The following is a 16,302-nucleotide window of genomic DNA, read 5'->3' as shown; positions in this document are numbered from 1 at the left end:
CGTCCTGGGGGTCAAAGAGTGCGTTGGGTGCAGAAGGCCTACTCATAAAATGGCACAATAAGTTGGTCATCATCAGGTCAAAACTTCAATTTGTACAACACACTGCTTTATGACTTAATACCTGTAAGCCTAATTCGCATCTGCCTGTGCCGCCCTTTATGTTTAGCATTAGCATTATATCACACTGAGGCTGTTTGTTGGCAAAAAGCTCTGAAAACCAACTGTATGCTAACTCACCAGAAGCAAATGACAGCGCAAAAGTTAGCACAAATTAGCACAGGTCTTTCCGCATCAGTGTGTTGGTAATGAGAAAACAGAGGTAACTTAAAAGGTGATAGTGTTAACGTCTTATTCTTGCTCCCCCTGGTGGCCGAAAGAAAAAAATGAATGAATACAGAAAGGTCCTTTACACCTGCAAAGGTGTTTGAACTTCTCCTGGCTGACTGGACCTCTGCTCAGATTGAAGGTGAGCAGGGTAAGCACGGCAATAAGAAAGATAAAGCTGCTAAGTTTAAGCTACAGCAAGTCGATACTGAGCAGCTTGTTTCAGTCTAGACAGCGTTTTGTCATGGGATTAAATAAGATGTCCTTTAACGTTCACATTTCCTTGCTAGGAACCATGACCTACAAAATCCGATTTTTATCAAACATCTTGGAGTGTTAAATTTAAATCGGACGCTGAAGACGTGAATCGAGCCTTGCTATGCTAATCACAGCGTAACATTTACACCTGGATCAGTGGTTACACACACTACTTTGGAGAGATTTAACAAGAATTTGGAGGCGGTAAATGATGTGGAAACAACACCGACAACAAGGAACGAGTGTTGGGGTCGTGTATCGCTTGCTGCTAGATGCACGCTGTTCCATGTAAGAGCGGAGTCTGAAGTGAAACTTAATTTGTCATGGTGTTATCATGGATGGAGAGAGGAGGGAGCCCCAGGGGAGAACTGCAGTTCCCAGGACATTTTGTGCTTGGAGAGAGAGGGAGGCAAAGATGGAGTGGTGGGGGGGGGGGGTTTGCTGGAATTCCCTGGACAGCCAATACCTAATGCCAAACAGCGCGCGCACACACACACACACACACACACACACACACACACACACACACACACACACTAGAATAGCATTCCTTTCTATAAATAGCAAGTGCTTTGTCTACATCTTCCATATGGCTGCCAAAGTATATCACAAACCCTCTTCTATCTCAGTGTATGAGTGGACATGGGAGCCTGTATGGGTGTATGTATACATTTTGCTTCATGCACTGGATTTAGACTTTATTTTAGGCTTGCAAGACCTCAGGCAGGACTTACCCTTGCAGCCTCTTAAATCTCTGTGGATACGTTTTGCTGCAGCATGCCTGAACACATCTGAGGAAGATTCCCAGAATCCAGCACAGTGACCTGTGCTGCTCACTCCACTCCATCCACAGCATGTTTGTGCAAAGTGCTGTCTCTGTTAAAAGCGTCTAAGTATGTATGCTTCTTTCTCCATTTTCTCCAAGGTACTCTGAGTTACTGAATCTGAGTGTTTATGTGTTATGTACTCACTCGTAGAGACTTCTTTGATCATCTCAGTTGAGGCGTGACATCCGTTGACTATGTGTCTGGTCCACAGGGACAGATCCTTGGTGGTCTCAGCTCGGAACAGGTGAGTCTCGATGCCGAGTCGCGTGCCAGTCCGAGTGGCAAAGAACAGCTCCGTGCCAGAATGAGGGGACCCCCGGTCGGGGCCAGAATGTACCAGACTAGATAAATACATACACGCATCTTGTCATGATAAAGCACTGTGCTCTGAACAAAATTTCATGAAAAATGAGGGTCAAAACTGTTAACAAGGAGCAGATATGCTGTTTATTGATTCAACAAAGGCAATACACAAACGACATATCAAAAGCTGTGTAAAAGTGACTTCAAAAGCAACAAGACTAAAGCTCCCACATCACTCCTATTTGTTACCTACTGCATTACTGCACTGAATTGTGAAATGTACGCACTATATGCTGTCATTCCCTAAAGAGTTCCCACAGGAGTGTGATTAAAGCATGGCATGTAAACTATGTTTTTTTAATCTTAGTACAGACATTTATGATGACCTCGGTCTGGGCCACCAATAAAGCTTTATGTAATATTTAATACAAAACTACAGTGTGATGTTGGTATTCAACCCAAAGCATCACTGTGGCTGACTGCAGCCTCAAAGAGCCGCTCTTACTCTAGTTGTTAAAAATCTCACAATGCAATACCTCATATTTGATTAAAATCACAGCTGTGCAACACTACACCTGTCAGTGATGGCCAAAGGTCCACAGCACACTAACAGCTTTGTGAGGCCGTGAAGCTCATTATAAAGAAAACCAAATTGGAAGATGGATAAAGGTTGAAGTTTATAGTTTGCTTTTGATCCTTCTCCTTGGAGTTGTAGCAGTCATAACAAAAATGGTGGGGGTTTGTAAGGAAATGGTTGTCATGCTAACATGCTTTAGCAGGTAATGTTTACCATAATCAGCATTGTAATTTATAATGTTCAGATGCTTTGCAACCATCAAAGCAGTTCAAAGTATCTAAAATGGGAGTTTCTACATGTATATCACATATAATATTGGTTTTAAAATCCTATTACTGTGACAACACAGGAGTTAGTGCAAATATACTGCGTGTGTTTATGATGTCTGTGCATATGGGGGTGGACCTACCGTGTTGCTAAAAGTGGATAAGTGTGTGCAGGGTTCTGCCAGGCCTCCTTGCCTCGTGGTAGACTGTCATACAGCAGCAGGTCTTTCTCTGTCACCACCACCAGCACCGGCTTCCAGCTCTGCTTCTCACTCTCTGTCTGCACCACAAACAGACAAACAACGAAACGCGGGAGGTGTTTGTAATGCAGCCCAAAAAGTATTGAGAATTCATTGTTAGAACAATATCAACAGATCTTCACAGAGCCGCAAAAGTTTAGTTAATAAATTAACTGAACAACTTGATAATTAAGATTCTAACCTATTTCTGTCAATCAGAGAAGCAATTAATCAATCCTAATCATGTTGAATTAGAATCAAGCACAACCTCGATTAAGCTGATACTGCAGGATTTGGTGTACCTCTCCCCTCTTAAATCTGTCACAGACACTGAAATTGTCCTCAGGTTTTTAGATGAAAGCAGGTATTTAATCAGCAATATCGACGGCTGTGTGCCAGTGAGCTGCTTTATGGGGCGAATGTTGTGTCAGAGAGAGGAACGGTGTGTGTGTTTAAAATGTAAAAGACTCAGTGTGTACTCAGCACTGAGTGTCGACCAGTCATCACCTCTCAACTTAATCCAAGACTGGGTACGCAAACATTGTTTTTCCGTCTCACTTACTGTCTACTTCAACTCTTTCCATCTGTCTCTCTGTCATATATCACTCCAAAGTGATCCAACAGTGATCTAATTTGAGCTGTTACAAAGCTGTTCTGGTTTTCACTGGAAATATGTATATTCACTATTCTTAAAAATGTACCTAATGGGGAATTAGCTGAAAATAAAGGTAGCTCTAGTGTAGGTGCAGCTACACTTTCTACCTATTTGCTGCGCTGTGTCCTCTCGCCCAGCCATCCCTCCTAACGAGCAAACCCTTCGCTTTCCCTTCAGAACACACAGTTAATCTCTTAACTTAGAGCGCGCACGCACACACACACACACACACACACACACACACACACACACACACACACACACACACACTCTGTATTTCATTTTACAATGCTCCATAACTATTCTCATTATGAAAGCTTATCTGCAGCCCTGCCATGGAATCCTAAGCTGCTCTTTGAAGTTCTGCCTCAGCCAATCATATCGTGGGATTTAGAGGGTCAAGGGTCAATCTTTTAACATAATGAGAATATGTTGCTAAGTAACAGCATTGTACTGCATTTGACGGATCAAATATTGGCAAATTCATGAGGGCTAAATTAGACAGGTATGAATGTGTGTGTGTGTGTGTGTGTGTGTGGATGTGTTTGCACAGGTGTGTGCGTCTGTGTGCGAAGCTTTAATCTGTGTTTGTGTGTGTGCTTGGATGAATTTCAAAGATGTATGCATCAGTGTGTACGAAGATATGCACAATACAAAAATAAGCATGCAAATACAGATACCTGCGCACACACACCCATACACACATTGTTGCCGATGCACAATGAGAGACACAAGCCAGACAGGACACAGCAGACAACACATGAAAGACGTACAGTCACAGTAGTTGTCAGAATAAAGGTGTCGGTATTCTCCACAGCAGCTTTAACAGCTTCAAATCCCCCTCCCCCTCCACCTCTCTGACTTTTTTTTTTTTTTTTTTTGGGGGGGGGGGGGGGGGGGGGGGGGATTGCATTTGAGCATTTCTGCAACTTTCTGAAACTGGCAATCTGTCATTCACACCCACATCACGTAGTCAGTCAGTAGCGCTTGAACTTCTCTCTCATCTCCTATTTTTCATTTGTTACACAATTACTTCTGTCACTTTTATTATGTTCAAACGTGTGCAACTCTGTGAAAACCTTAGAAGAAAGAATGGCTGAAAGCGTGCACCGTTATTCCCATGTCTAAAGGATATTGCGTCCCTCTCTTACACTTCGCTTTGGAGTGTGGCTGTTCGGAACAGCTAAACACTAGAATGGATGACATTTCGTACCAAGTAGCTTGTTTCAAGCATGCCGTGGCCGTTTCACACACGAAGACATATTTTAAGAGGCAACAAAACCTTAAAAATCATGTAATAAGGTGTAAAACTCAAATTGGTTCTTGCTGGGGCTGCAAAAACTACTCGATATAATCGACTTAAACCAAAAAATAATTGGCAACAAGTTTCATGGATTAGTTGGGTCCATGTTATTGTACACAGCACAAACTGTGGCAGCGTCTCCTAACATGGGGACAGTAAGGCAGCCCGTGCAGTGCCGTGTATAGTTCATGTGATTAATTACAGGAAATGATGCTGTGTGCTTTGTCTCTGGGGGTAGAGACTAACAATACAGCAGAGAAACACGTGATTACAGAGTCCAAATTAAAAACAAGCATAACAAACAACAGAAATACCGTCTGTTTTCTCTCCTTGTCGGGCACCTGGTTATGTTAAGCTATTTTAAAGCTAATGCTTGATAAAGCTAACTCCCCTGATATAGATATTTTCAAGCAAACACTTGATAAAGCTACGGCGCCTGACAAAGCTTGATCCATCACGAAAGAGAGATAAAACAGATGGGATGTATTTCTGTAAGTTATGTTAAAACAGACACAAACCTGCCAGAGACGGCAGCTTTAGCAAACACTAATTGGCTGAAATTAGGACATGCTGGGGTATAACGTAACTTAATGGAGTTTTTGGAATATTTCACGCCATTAGTCAGAGACAGTTTAAAGTGAATCCTTCATTTCTTCTCAACACAAACTTGGCCAATGTCTGATCAAATATATATGAGTTACACTTTCGTTTTATTCTCAGTGCATAGCTGCATCCCTAATGTCAATTTATCTGTCTTCATTTTTTTTAGTGTAGAGGCCTTGTCTCTACTTGCCTTGAGCATTGTAAAATAAGATGAGGAATAGGTTTTGTTTTTTGAAATGCTGGAAATAATGAAATTTAGCTTATTTCTTTTTTATCATAATCAATATAATCATTTTAATAATTGATTCATTGAAGTAATAATCAACAGATTAATTGACTATCAAAACAGTCGTTAGTTGCAGCCCTAGTTCTCACAGATAGAACAACAGCATGCACATGCACACACACACCTACACAGCACAGCTACAAAATGGTAACAAAGGAGAAGGAACCCCATTTAAAATGTGAGAAATCGAGAAGCATGGGTGTCACGCACACACTCCCGCACACACACTCTCCTACCTTCCCTGCCAGCCATCCCAGGTGTCGTATCTCTTTGCTGCCAGCAACCCCCGTCCTGGCCGTGTTCTGGATGACCTCTGCCAGCACCCGCTGTGGGGACGTGACAGTTTTTAGGACAGATGATCATTCAGGACGCATTAGATTCAAAACAGCTCTCAAGACCTGAATCATTGTCGCAGTATGTGATCATGTAAATATCTAATTCTAATGGTCACACAGATGGGAATTACCCTTAATATCAATGAAATCAAAGACAGACCTGTGCCAGGGTGGATGTGACAGAGTGCATGGAAGAGAACCAGGACAGGGCAGATGGCTGGTCTGGGCAGCGCAGCACCACGGTGTGCCTGGCGTCAGGGGAGTGCAGCTCCAGTTGTCTGGAGGAGGAGATAGAGAAGTTAAAACAGCTTTAACCTCTCTGTTATCACTGGACGGGTTCTAAAACTTTTATGGTTCACAACCCTTGATGAATAAATTCCTTTTTGGATATTGAAAATATACTGCAAGCCTTATCAGGCAGACCCAGATTGACTTAATTCAATCTCAACTCATGGCTTTAGAAACCAAATGTTATCCATTTAGGGTTCAGCTTCAGCAGATGCTGGTTTGCCTCATCCACTTGAAAATGGGCACTCGGTCAGAACAATGAAATAAAGTGCATTAAAATCTGAGTTTATTCAAGTCAATTCAAAACACGAAACAGGCATTGCTCATGCATCCTCTGTGGGCCAGCTGACACAATGCTGTCTTCCACTAAATTTCCATAACTAATCTTCTTATATCGTATGGGAGTATTTCAGACCTCGAGACAAATACATCTGTAGGATGCTTCTCCATCTCACTGAACAGCTCTTTGATTGCGTGCTCTGTGAACATGAATTTTAAGAAGGTACACGGTGCAGCCTTTACAGTACATAAAGCAGTGCACTGTTGCTTCATATTGTAGCATCAATAAAGTTAGTGCTCATCTCTGTGGAGTTACACCAGGCAGTAATAATACTCTGAACAGGTACGCTGAAGGAAAGCTAAACTTGTCCTTTTGTGAGGAAGAAAAAGTCAAAGTGACATTACAACTAACTTTGACACACAAACAATTAAGTATGGCTGACTCAGAGGTTTAGAGGACAAGGCATGATAAACGATTCCTCAGTGTGTGCTCATGCTGAGGTCTGACCATGTCGGGGGGGGGGGGGGGGGGCTGAATAGTGAAAAGGCACAAAGTAATACACCTGAAGCTGAAGTGGAATCATGCTCAGTTTCAAAATAATTTATCTTACTTCTGTGATCTATAATAACCCAATCACCATTTGTGGTAATTGAAAATTTCAAAGGCAAGGCAAAAAACAGAGACTTCATTCTGCATGTCTACATTGGACTGCTGTATAGTGAATGAAATGGGTAAACAGTACAGTGAGTTAAATTTGCTGCAGGATGCACCTGGGGCAATTTTTCTGGGAGTACAGGTTCAGTTTCAACTCACAACATAAATGGAAATGCATTCTTGATCCATTGAGCTCACCACCAACTCTGAAACAACCTCACATTTCTGTTAACAGCACTCTACTGTCCAGGTGCTCCCAGTGGTTTAAAATAGAAACTACTCCAAAACCAGGGTGGTTTCAACTCTGCAAACATGCTTTCTTTGCAGCTTTCTTTATTCATACAGTGCACACTGGGGGCCTGGAAAAGCCCCAGTGAATGTGATGAATCTGCTCTTCCATCAAACCCTCAGAGGAGGGGGAGACAGTCTAGATCAGCTCCAGGTGTTTCTCTGGGTTAAAAATACAACTGCTGCTTGTAAAAGGCAAGTTGATTAAGGACAGGCCAGGGGAGAGCAGAGGGGGAGGAAGGGGGGACTCCAGGGCCAGATGTTGTTTGGTGGAAGAGGTTCCTTCAGGATGGTGTGTATTTTAGCAACCTGAGGTAGAGGAAGCCTTATCTGCCATTTTCTGGTCAAGACGTGCAGTGGCTTTGGCGCTAATGACACATCTCTTGCATGCGCGACACAATGCATTAACATGGGGAATCACTGGGAGAGCAGCACATGGACAGAATGACCTGTAGATGGACTTATCGAATGGAATTATGTAAGTCTGGTCCCGCTTGAATGAAGATCAATCCCTCCTTTGATCAAAGGGTGGTTGTTCTCGCAGGATTATCACTACACATAAAATATAAATTCAAGCTTGACAGGTCTGTTCCAGCATACAGATGTGATTCATGCAGATTCTTTTTTCTAAACACTCATTAATGAACAGTTCCATAAAGGAAGTGTCTTAATGGCAAAATATCAATTGAAAAGCAATCACACATGAAAATATTGTTGAAATACTGCCGACTTTGATACTATAACAAAACTAAATATTGGCCTATTGGAATTAAGCTATTAAATGTGCGTCACAGATGACCTTTGAGAAGCAGAAACATGGTTTCATTTGACAATTAATCAATCTAATTGTTTGTTTTGGCAGCTGCTGCTTCTGCCTATATCAGGATGATGACTCAACATGGAATAATTGTCGCAGCACACACACTCTTCGATCAGAGCTGTTTTTGGGAAGTTGTAGCAAAGCATATTTCAAGTCACGGTTCATGGAAATTCTTTCTGGCCCTAATGATGTGAATATTTAGGATGAATGGTCATGTGCTGTCGCTGTATTATTAATTAATTTACTTTGCAGTTTTGGAATTTAACCAGTGCAAAAGACACTTGAATGTTTTTACTTTCAAGTCCCAAGTCAAGTCTTTAGGCAGTCTCTAGTAGAATTAAAGATGACTAGAAAAGTATTCCTCATTTCCTGGGATTCCTGAGATTTGAAGGATTGGGATTATGCTTTTTCATTTTTAGGACGAGGACAACAACTCCTCTCCACACATCCTCTCACTAGTTTTATGTCTGAGTGGTTAAAAAGAAGTATTCGACCATATTTGCAGTTCTGTCCTGAGGTAATTAGTGTGTGCAGTGGCAGGGAAGGACATCCATAACATTTTGGCCTGTTATTTTAGTGGTTTGAGGGATGGCAGTGTTGTTCTTGGACATTCAAACATAACGCTCAAGTGATCTTCTGCACTCAGCGCTCCATGAATGCGGCTCTTAAATCAGCCCTCCTGCTCTGATTCTGAATGGTGTGAATGTTTTATTAAGCCACTTCTTGCAAAGTCAGTTGCATAAACTAGTTTACCTCTGCAGATGTTGTGTGCCCTTTCTTTCACGTTATCTCAGTAATATTTTGCCACACAGCTGAATTGTAAAATGCCATTTCAGCATGAAAAGTAATCGGAGAAGATGTGGAGACATACAGTAGGCATCCATACACACACTTCTATGGATCCATCAAGTTATTTTTCACAAGAAACAGACCCTGAATTTTAAAGGTCCAAGTCTCATGCTGTCATGTTTCTACATTATGTCCTAAATCATTATTACTTCACAGTGTGTAAATCTTGGATCACAGTCGCAGGGCCACAAAGTGGAATACAAACAAGTGCTCCACATTAATCCAATTATGCCGGAGACAACTGAAGGGGTGCAGCACACGTTACAGCAAAAGATACCAAAGCAGGAGGTTATATTCCAGTTACCAGACGGGTTATTATATCATAATATGCATGCTGACCTCTGTGGGGAAAGTTGAGATTTGGAGAGTGTAAGTCTTTATATCCTTTTAGAAACTTGTCAAGGTTAAACTGAGGTACTGTAGAAACTGTCACACTGTGAGAAACCATGCTGCTTCTGCCAGGAGTCATGTCCTCCTTTCACACCGCTGTGCACGTTTTCTGTGGAAATCCCAGTCTCACCCATTCACACCACAGGTTTTTCAAATATGTTGCCTCAGTAATGACACAGATTAATAGTGAAAGGAAAGAAGAGGTAGATCTCATCCATTTTAGGTGCTAATTCCTTTTCTCCTCTCGCCTCTTTGCATATCTCTCGTCTGCTTTTCTTTATCTTTGCCTCATCTGTACATATCCTGTTCTTTCTCAATTTCTTTCCTTTTTCTCCCCCACCTCACAGCCTCTTATCTAATATCTCCACACCCTCTCATAACATTGTAATCCACACTATATATGATTAGAGTGTAATCCTGTAATTTTCTTATTTAATTATCAATGTTAAAAAAAGCTAGACTTTCTGTCCTTAAACAGTGTGCATGTTGTAGTAAGGTGAGGAAAACGTGTTAAAATAAAGATAAATCAAGTTTTTCTTCTCCTTACTCTACTCCCTCACTTCTCTCTCTTTGTCTTTTATCATCTCTTCTCATCACTGTACGAGCCACGCCCTTCCTCATATCCCCCTGTCTGTTCTCTAAGGCTTACACACAGTTTAAACAACATCTGCTGAAATGAGGAGAGAAACCCTCAGAGGGATGCAACACTGCACTGAGTCAAAAAAAAAACAAACCACAAAAAAAAAAAAAGATAAGCCAGATTTCCCTGTCACTTAACATAAAGCCTCTTAAACCTTTTCAGCTTTGGATTCAAAATAAGAAAAATACAGGGTTGGTTCAGCCTTTCGATGCTATCTTTAATTGATGCACCTTGAACACCTTGATGGTGAGTATTCAACTTTCCAGTATAAATGAGTTTCATGGATTAAGCATAAACCATTTCAACTTGGTTGTCCTCCAATTTAAACATTTACTCAACATTTACTGGTGAGTCAACAGGGAGTTTGTCCTGGCTGTGAGGATAAGGAAAGAATGTCATAAAAAAACATGCTGGTCAAGGTAAATTTGGCTGAGGATTTTATCTGTGCCTGTGAATCTGCCCTCCAGCTCTATCAAACCACAAAACACTGTCTTATCTGTGTAAAACAAAAACTCACTTTGTCACTAGATGAGATATTGACCCCAAATCCTTGTATAACTGGCTGACCAATAAAGTCAAAGTTAAAACCAATAAAGTGAATGTTCAACTGTACTGTGCTCTTAACTAAACACTTTGACCACGATTCATGGCAGCGCAACGGAAAGTTTCACCACACAGTCTTTGGGAATTTTGAAATTTATCTTCAAATTCCTTTTTTTAAGGTAAAATCTATTTAACACATGTTCCCGATTACAGAAAAGCTGCTTGTTACACAGATTCGTATCAAGGAACAACCGGCCAACCACAGCATTTTGTTCAACTATGTCCTCACTTATGTCTGCAAACTGATAAAAGCTCCTACATATCAAACGTCTCTGTTCAAACTGGCCCTTTCAGATCACTTTCTACGAGCTCTTTCCACCAAGAGGCTTTCAGGGATTTTTCAAGTAAAGACGTATTTGATGATGGGGAGAAGAAGCCATCATCAGGAGGAGACATTTAAAGACCAGGCAACTTGATGGACGCATTGTTCACTCTGAGGACTGGTAGACTGGTGGATGGGATAGCACCATTTCTTGGAAACATGCATTATCAAAGCACAATGTCAACTGACATGATGAGGGTCTTAAGGTGGGCCCTTCTTTATCACCTGATGGTGACATCCTGTCTTCAAGCTCGTCGAAATGTAGCTTTAAAGAAACAGTCCAGCTGTAAAAGGCGCTTGCTGTCAGATTCAGAGCCGAGCTAACAGTTTCCCCTTGTTTCTAGTCTTTATGCTAAGCTAGGCTAATTACTCCCAGCTCCAGCTCCACACACAGATGAGTCATTTCGATTCTCTTATCGAATTCTCTGCAAGCAAGAAAATAAGCCATTTGCTAAAAGAGAAAACTGTTCCTTTAAGACCTTCATTATTTCAGCTGATATGGTGCCAAAATCCCCAATTACTTGGTATTAAATAATCCCACAGCAAGCCTGAGGTCATACACTCTAGCAGAGGAATACAGTTTCATTTCTCACAGAGAGGGAGGGAAGGGGCAGGTTTTTGCCCGGGGGCACCCCAACAGGTAAACTGGGCCATGCTTGTGACTCACACTTGTTGCGCCATATTTCTGATGAAGACAAGTCCAAAGCAGTGAGACTTTACAGTACATCTATGCGATCACACCCTCAGATCCTGCCAGTAGCTGGGCAAAAAGACGTTTTCTTAAAAATGATCAGTATATAGTGTGAGCAAGGCCTCAGATACCGTTTTCAAACCAGCAGCTCTGACCTGAGGAGTCGCGACGGTGCTCATACTGCCACAGGCAAAGTGCAGAGAACGGCTCATGGACACAAAATTGACAACTGCATTTCCCTCTCCCAAGAATAATGCACTTGTTTGAAATGTTTTTTTTTTTATTATTATTTTGTGGGAAATAAAAGTTTTATCATACAAAAGAGCCAGCCAACAGAGAACCATCTGCTCTGTTCTGTCCATGGCTGATGTTCTTATTTTTCATTTTGTTGACAAGTGCTTGCTATAGTGATTGTTTGTGCATGTTACATTTTACAGTTCCAGCGTTGAGCCAGCTAACAGCATCTGTACAGACAGAGGAACTTTGAAGTCACCGCTTACTGTTACCACTTGACTTTGATGTCGCCTCATCGTCTGAAGCTTTGAAGTTTAGTGAGGTTCAACTATCTCACACTTCTAAAATCATAAATATGCAGAGGGGGACGCACATGGATGGAGGGACAGAATGATGGACAGACACTGAAAGTTGTAGTGGGAGATAAAACAAGAGGGAGACAATAACGGCAGCCAGTAGGAGAGAACTGATTCAGATATAGAGACAGAGAAAGCTGGGAACAGAGAGAGAGAGATCATGAAAGAAAGAAAGGAAAGACAGAGGACAGCAGAAGATAAAAGGGGCAGGAAAACACAAGCAAGTAAGGAAGAGTGAAAAACACTAGACAGGAGGAAGAGAGGAAAAAAAAAACAAGTGAGAAGGAAAACAACATGGTGAGAGAGAATCAGAGGGGGGAGACAACTGGGACAGAGAGCACACATTCACAGACGGTGACACCGAAAAAGTTGAAACAGTAAATCGCTTTTTGCCCCCATGCTGTTTGATTGGGCCATTGTCATATTACCAACCAATTAACTTGACAGCACCTCCTAACAGACCGCCCCCCGCTGACTGAGAGTTATCTGTGTGTGACTTCAAACGCCTGTCTTTAAGAAAAACTGAAAATGGCCTAAAAAATGATGAAACAACACTATTGGGTAATCCCTTCAGGGTAGCAGAAAAAGGCCGCAGACACAAGCCACGCTCGCTTTCACAGTGTTGAGCTGGGGATCACAGAAGAATTGGTTAACCTTCGGTTAATTAAAGTAACCATCTTTTGGTTGTTTCAGAGTTGAACTTTGAAGCGTTCGCCAGTGACGCCACTGAAGCAAAGCCTGTCAGCTAGTTTGGCCGCTCGACTCGAGCTACACTCAAACTTTTCTGCCTGCTGCCGCAGCCAATGCTCCCTTCCCTCCACGTCAAACTGAAATGTGAGCTCTCACTTTTGTGTGTAAGGCAATATGAATTATAATGCTGTTGTGTATAGTCTTGCATTTTTTAAGAGCATAAAACAGTTTTTGGACATATTTGTGCAGACTGTGCTTAGGCTTCAAGCCTCTAGGCAGTGGCTGCCTGGAATCTGACACTGTGTTGCAAGAAGACACGCCATCAACTTCTGTGGTGTGTCACAGACAGAGCCATGTTGTAACCCTGCAGCATAAGTATACTGATGAATTTTCGGTGACTACAATAAGTCCACAGAGCGCTGGCTATGTTTGTCCCTGTGCAGCATTTAACATTTGGAAAGATCCCATCATGCTGTTAAGTTTGGATTCCCATTGAAAAGCTAATGCTAGTTAGCCTACCCTGCTAATGTCAGCAATTCTCTCTAGACGTTACCCTTCATTTATGTTATTTAACACAGTGCTTGCATAAATACTCATTTCTATGGAAAAAATAATTTTAATTCTAGGTATATTTAAAAAGATGAGGCTGGCAATATTCTGTATTTTCTTCTATTGTCCTTAAATCCCATGAAAATACCAAATCAAACAACCTGTTGGTCGGTCTGTCAGTACTTTCAAGCTTCCCAACCCGCTCTGTGGCACTCAGCCCCACAGCCATTTCTTCCTACTAAGGATGTAAATCTTTGAAAACTTCTACATGTGAGTAGGCTGACTGAAGTATGTCAATTAATCAATGAGCTCATCATTAGTCTGTGAATGAAAAGCACCAGAGGAGCATGGCAACATATCCAAAGAACTGCCTTCTGCTCAAGAATGAGGATACAGGTATTTTGCATGGTATGCGTGTGTGTCACTTACCTGTTCTCAGGGTCTGGGGTGGTCATGGCTCGGGTTACATAACACATCTTCAATGGTATGCACCTCCTGTCGCCCTGCAGAGACAGGGACGGCTGGGTAGGAGGGCTCGGAGGGTCAGATAATGAGCTGATGGGAGGGCTGCCGAGGCGGGGGGACTCCGGAGGAGGGGTTTCCCAGCCGATCTCCGACACGGGGGAGCCCTTCTTGACATACGGTGTGGCTTCGCGCATGTACTTCACTGGGCAGAGAAGGAAGAGACAGATTTCCAGTAAGACACGGTAAAGGAGGTTGAACTGGGACATGCAGTAGCACATTTGGAGATTTAAATGTTCTGGGGATATTTTTGGTCAGGGTGGGAGGTTAATTTCAGCACATTAAGTGGAAAACTAAACATCCCATAGTTATGGGTGTGTAAAATCCTTCCCTCAGTAGATTCCTGAGGCAGCTTCTGGTTTAATTTTTGGGTGAGCGGCACACAAATCTGCAAATCATTTCCTAGTATTTACTCTGAACTGTATGCTGTAGACTTTATTTTATTAAATGCTTAATGAATGGAATACTTTTTTTGCAAGCAAGGAAAATATATGCTTGATTATGTATTCCTACTTACATTTCTAAAATCGCATTCATAGAACTTAAAGTGCATCAAGGCCAACTGCACTGAACACTGAAGTCTCTTGGCATTAACATTGTTTTGACATCATTGACATCAACACAGAGGCCAATTAAAACCCGAGTAGGATCTCCTGTATGTCTGAGCTCGGAGCCATGTTTTGATGGATAACTCATATTGGGAGCTTTTCAGATGCAATAAACAATCGGTACTTTGCAGTTGTTTCACTCCTTTGAAGGTACAGTAGTTTGTCTCCATAACAGGTCAAAGGAAGGATGTGGGGATGCCACAGATGTTTACACACACAGCAGAAACAGAAACTATTTAATTATGATACCGCCGAGCTATTCAGTAAGTAGACTTAGTAAGTCAAGGGGCAGCAGATAGAAAGGTAATTCTCAGCAATTTCTCTGTGCATTAATGATGCTTCAGCTCTGGCACAAAGGCCCACAAAGGTGCGTGGGTGGTCTGGAAACTTTTCGTTTTGATAGTTTTGTCTTTAGTAACAACAGTTATGACTGTGAGTCTGTTCAATAACTGTATCCTCCTATGGTCCACTGGTTCAGAGCTGCATGACAGGGTGAATGGATTTTAAAGCAGACCCACGTCAGTAAGTTACATGTTAAAATGTTATTCTATCATTGAAGCGTAGGCAAATATAGGAGTTCATGTTTGTTGCACAGACAGCAGGAAGCTCAGCTGATCGGCTGATTACCTTTCGTCTTCCTACCACAATGAGCTCTCTGCTGTCAATTTGAAACGATAACAGCAAATGTCAAAATGCCCATAGCCAAAACAGACTCAGATGACTTCTCCTTCTCAATTAATTTCTTAGAACATACGCCTTCCATGCTCTAAACTGCGCTGATGATTCACACCTTGCTCTGCTGCTACAGGCAGGCAGTATCAAGAGAGTTATGGTCCCGAAAACACTGAACCGACGCACACAGCCTCCAATATTTCCAGACAGGACAGGAAGCAGAAAGGAAACACTTGTAAATGTCAAACTCTGAATCACTGGAGGCTTGATAACCATTTTTAACTCCTCATGTTTTTACTTTTGAGAAGGGGAGAAGAAGAGAGAAGACAGGACATATGTTTCAGAGAGAGACAGACAGACAGGGGCAGAGATAAAGTGGGTGCTCAGTACGCGCTCTATGTCCTGAATGTTCTGAATCGTTGGTACGCGCTGGATGTTTAATTGGCATATCCCACTGTACGAGCTGCGTATAATTGGCATATGGCTGGTGGCATTTGTAATCCAGCCTGTGAACTATTCTTGGGAGAAGCACTATAGACCCGTATGAGACTGTGTAACAAGCCTAACCACCAACCTGTAGAGGAGAGATGACAAGCTGACACATAACACAGAGGAGAAGACGGGGGTGATGCGAGAGTGTCCTCAACGGACCTATGGTGACAACGTGATCCAACTGCACAGTAGAATATCCCACACAGTCAGATCAGATTAAAGGACTGAAAAACGGCCGATCTGTTTGTTAAATGCATCATAACAGGCTGCAGCGCAAGTGGATTCAATGGACTGAAAAGATGCCGGATTTAAATTTAGAAAGGAAAAAGCTGCACGGTTTTAAAATTTGACACAGACTTATGCAAGTACAAAGATACA

The 16,302-nt window shown here is 42.0% G+C and overlaps 1 protein-coding gene across 1 annotated transcript in view; it reads right to left on the bottom strand.

Annotated features, from left to right (window-relative positions):
* The window catches only part of sntb1 (syntrophin, basic 1), a 38,266-nt gene that overhangs the window by 11,765 nt on the left and 10,199 nt on the right, over positions 1–16,302 (bottom strand). Inside the window, exons 2-6 of the mRNA XM_076738207.1 lie at positions 14,060–14,297; positions 6,137–6,254; positions 5,878–5,967; positions 2,699–2,835; positions 1,554–1,750 (exon numbers count right to left, since the gene is read on the bottom strand). Coding sequence (XP_076594322.1) covers positions 1,554–1,750; positions 2,699–2,835; positions 5,878–5,967; positions 6,137–6,254; positions 14,060–14,297 — 780 coding nt within the window. The remainder of the gene's footprint in view (positions 1–1,553; positions 1,751–2,698; positions 2,836–5,877; positions 5,968–6,136; positions 6,255–14,059; positions 14,298–16,302) is intronic.

This window comes from Chaetodon auriga, chromosome 8 (assembly GCF_051107435.1).
Source record: "Chaetodon auriga isolate fChaAug3 chromosome 8, fChaAug3.hap1, whole genome shotgun sequence".
Lineage (NCBI taxonomy): Eukaryota > Metazoa > Chordata > Actinopteri > Chaetodontiformes > Chaetodontidae > Chaetodon > Chaetodon auriga.
The sequence above is the reverse complement of the archived record's forward strand: the minus strand, read 5'-3'. Positions and strand labels throughout refer to the sequence as shown.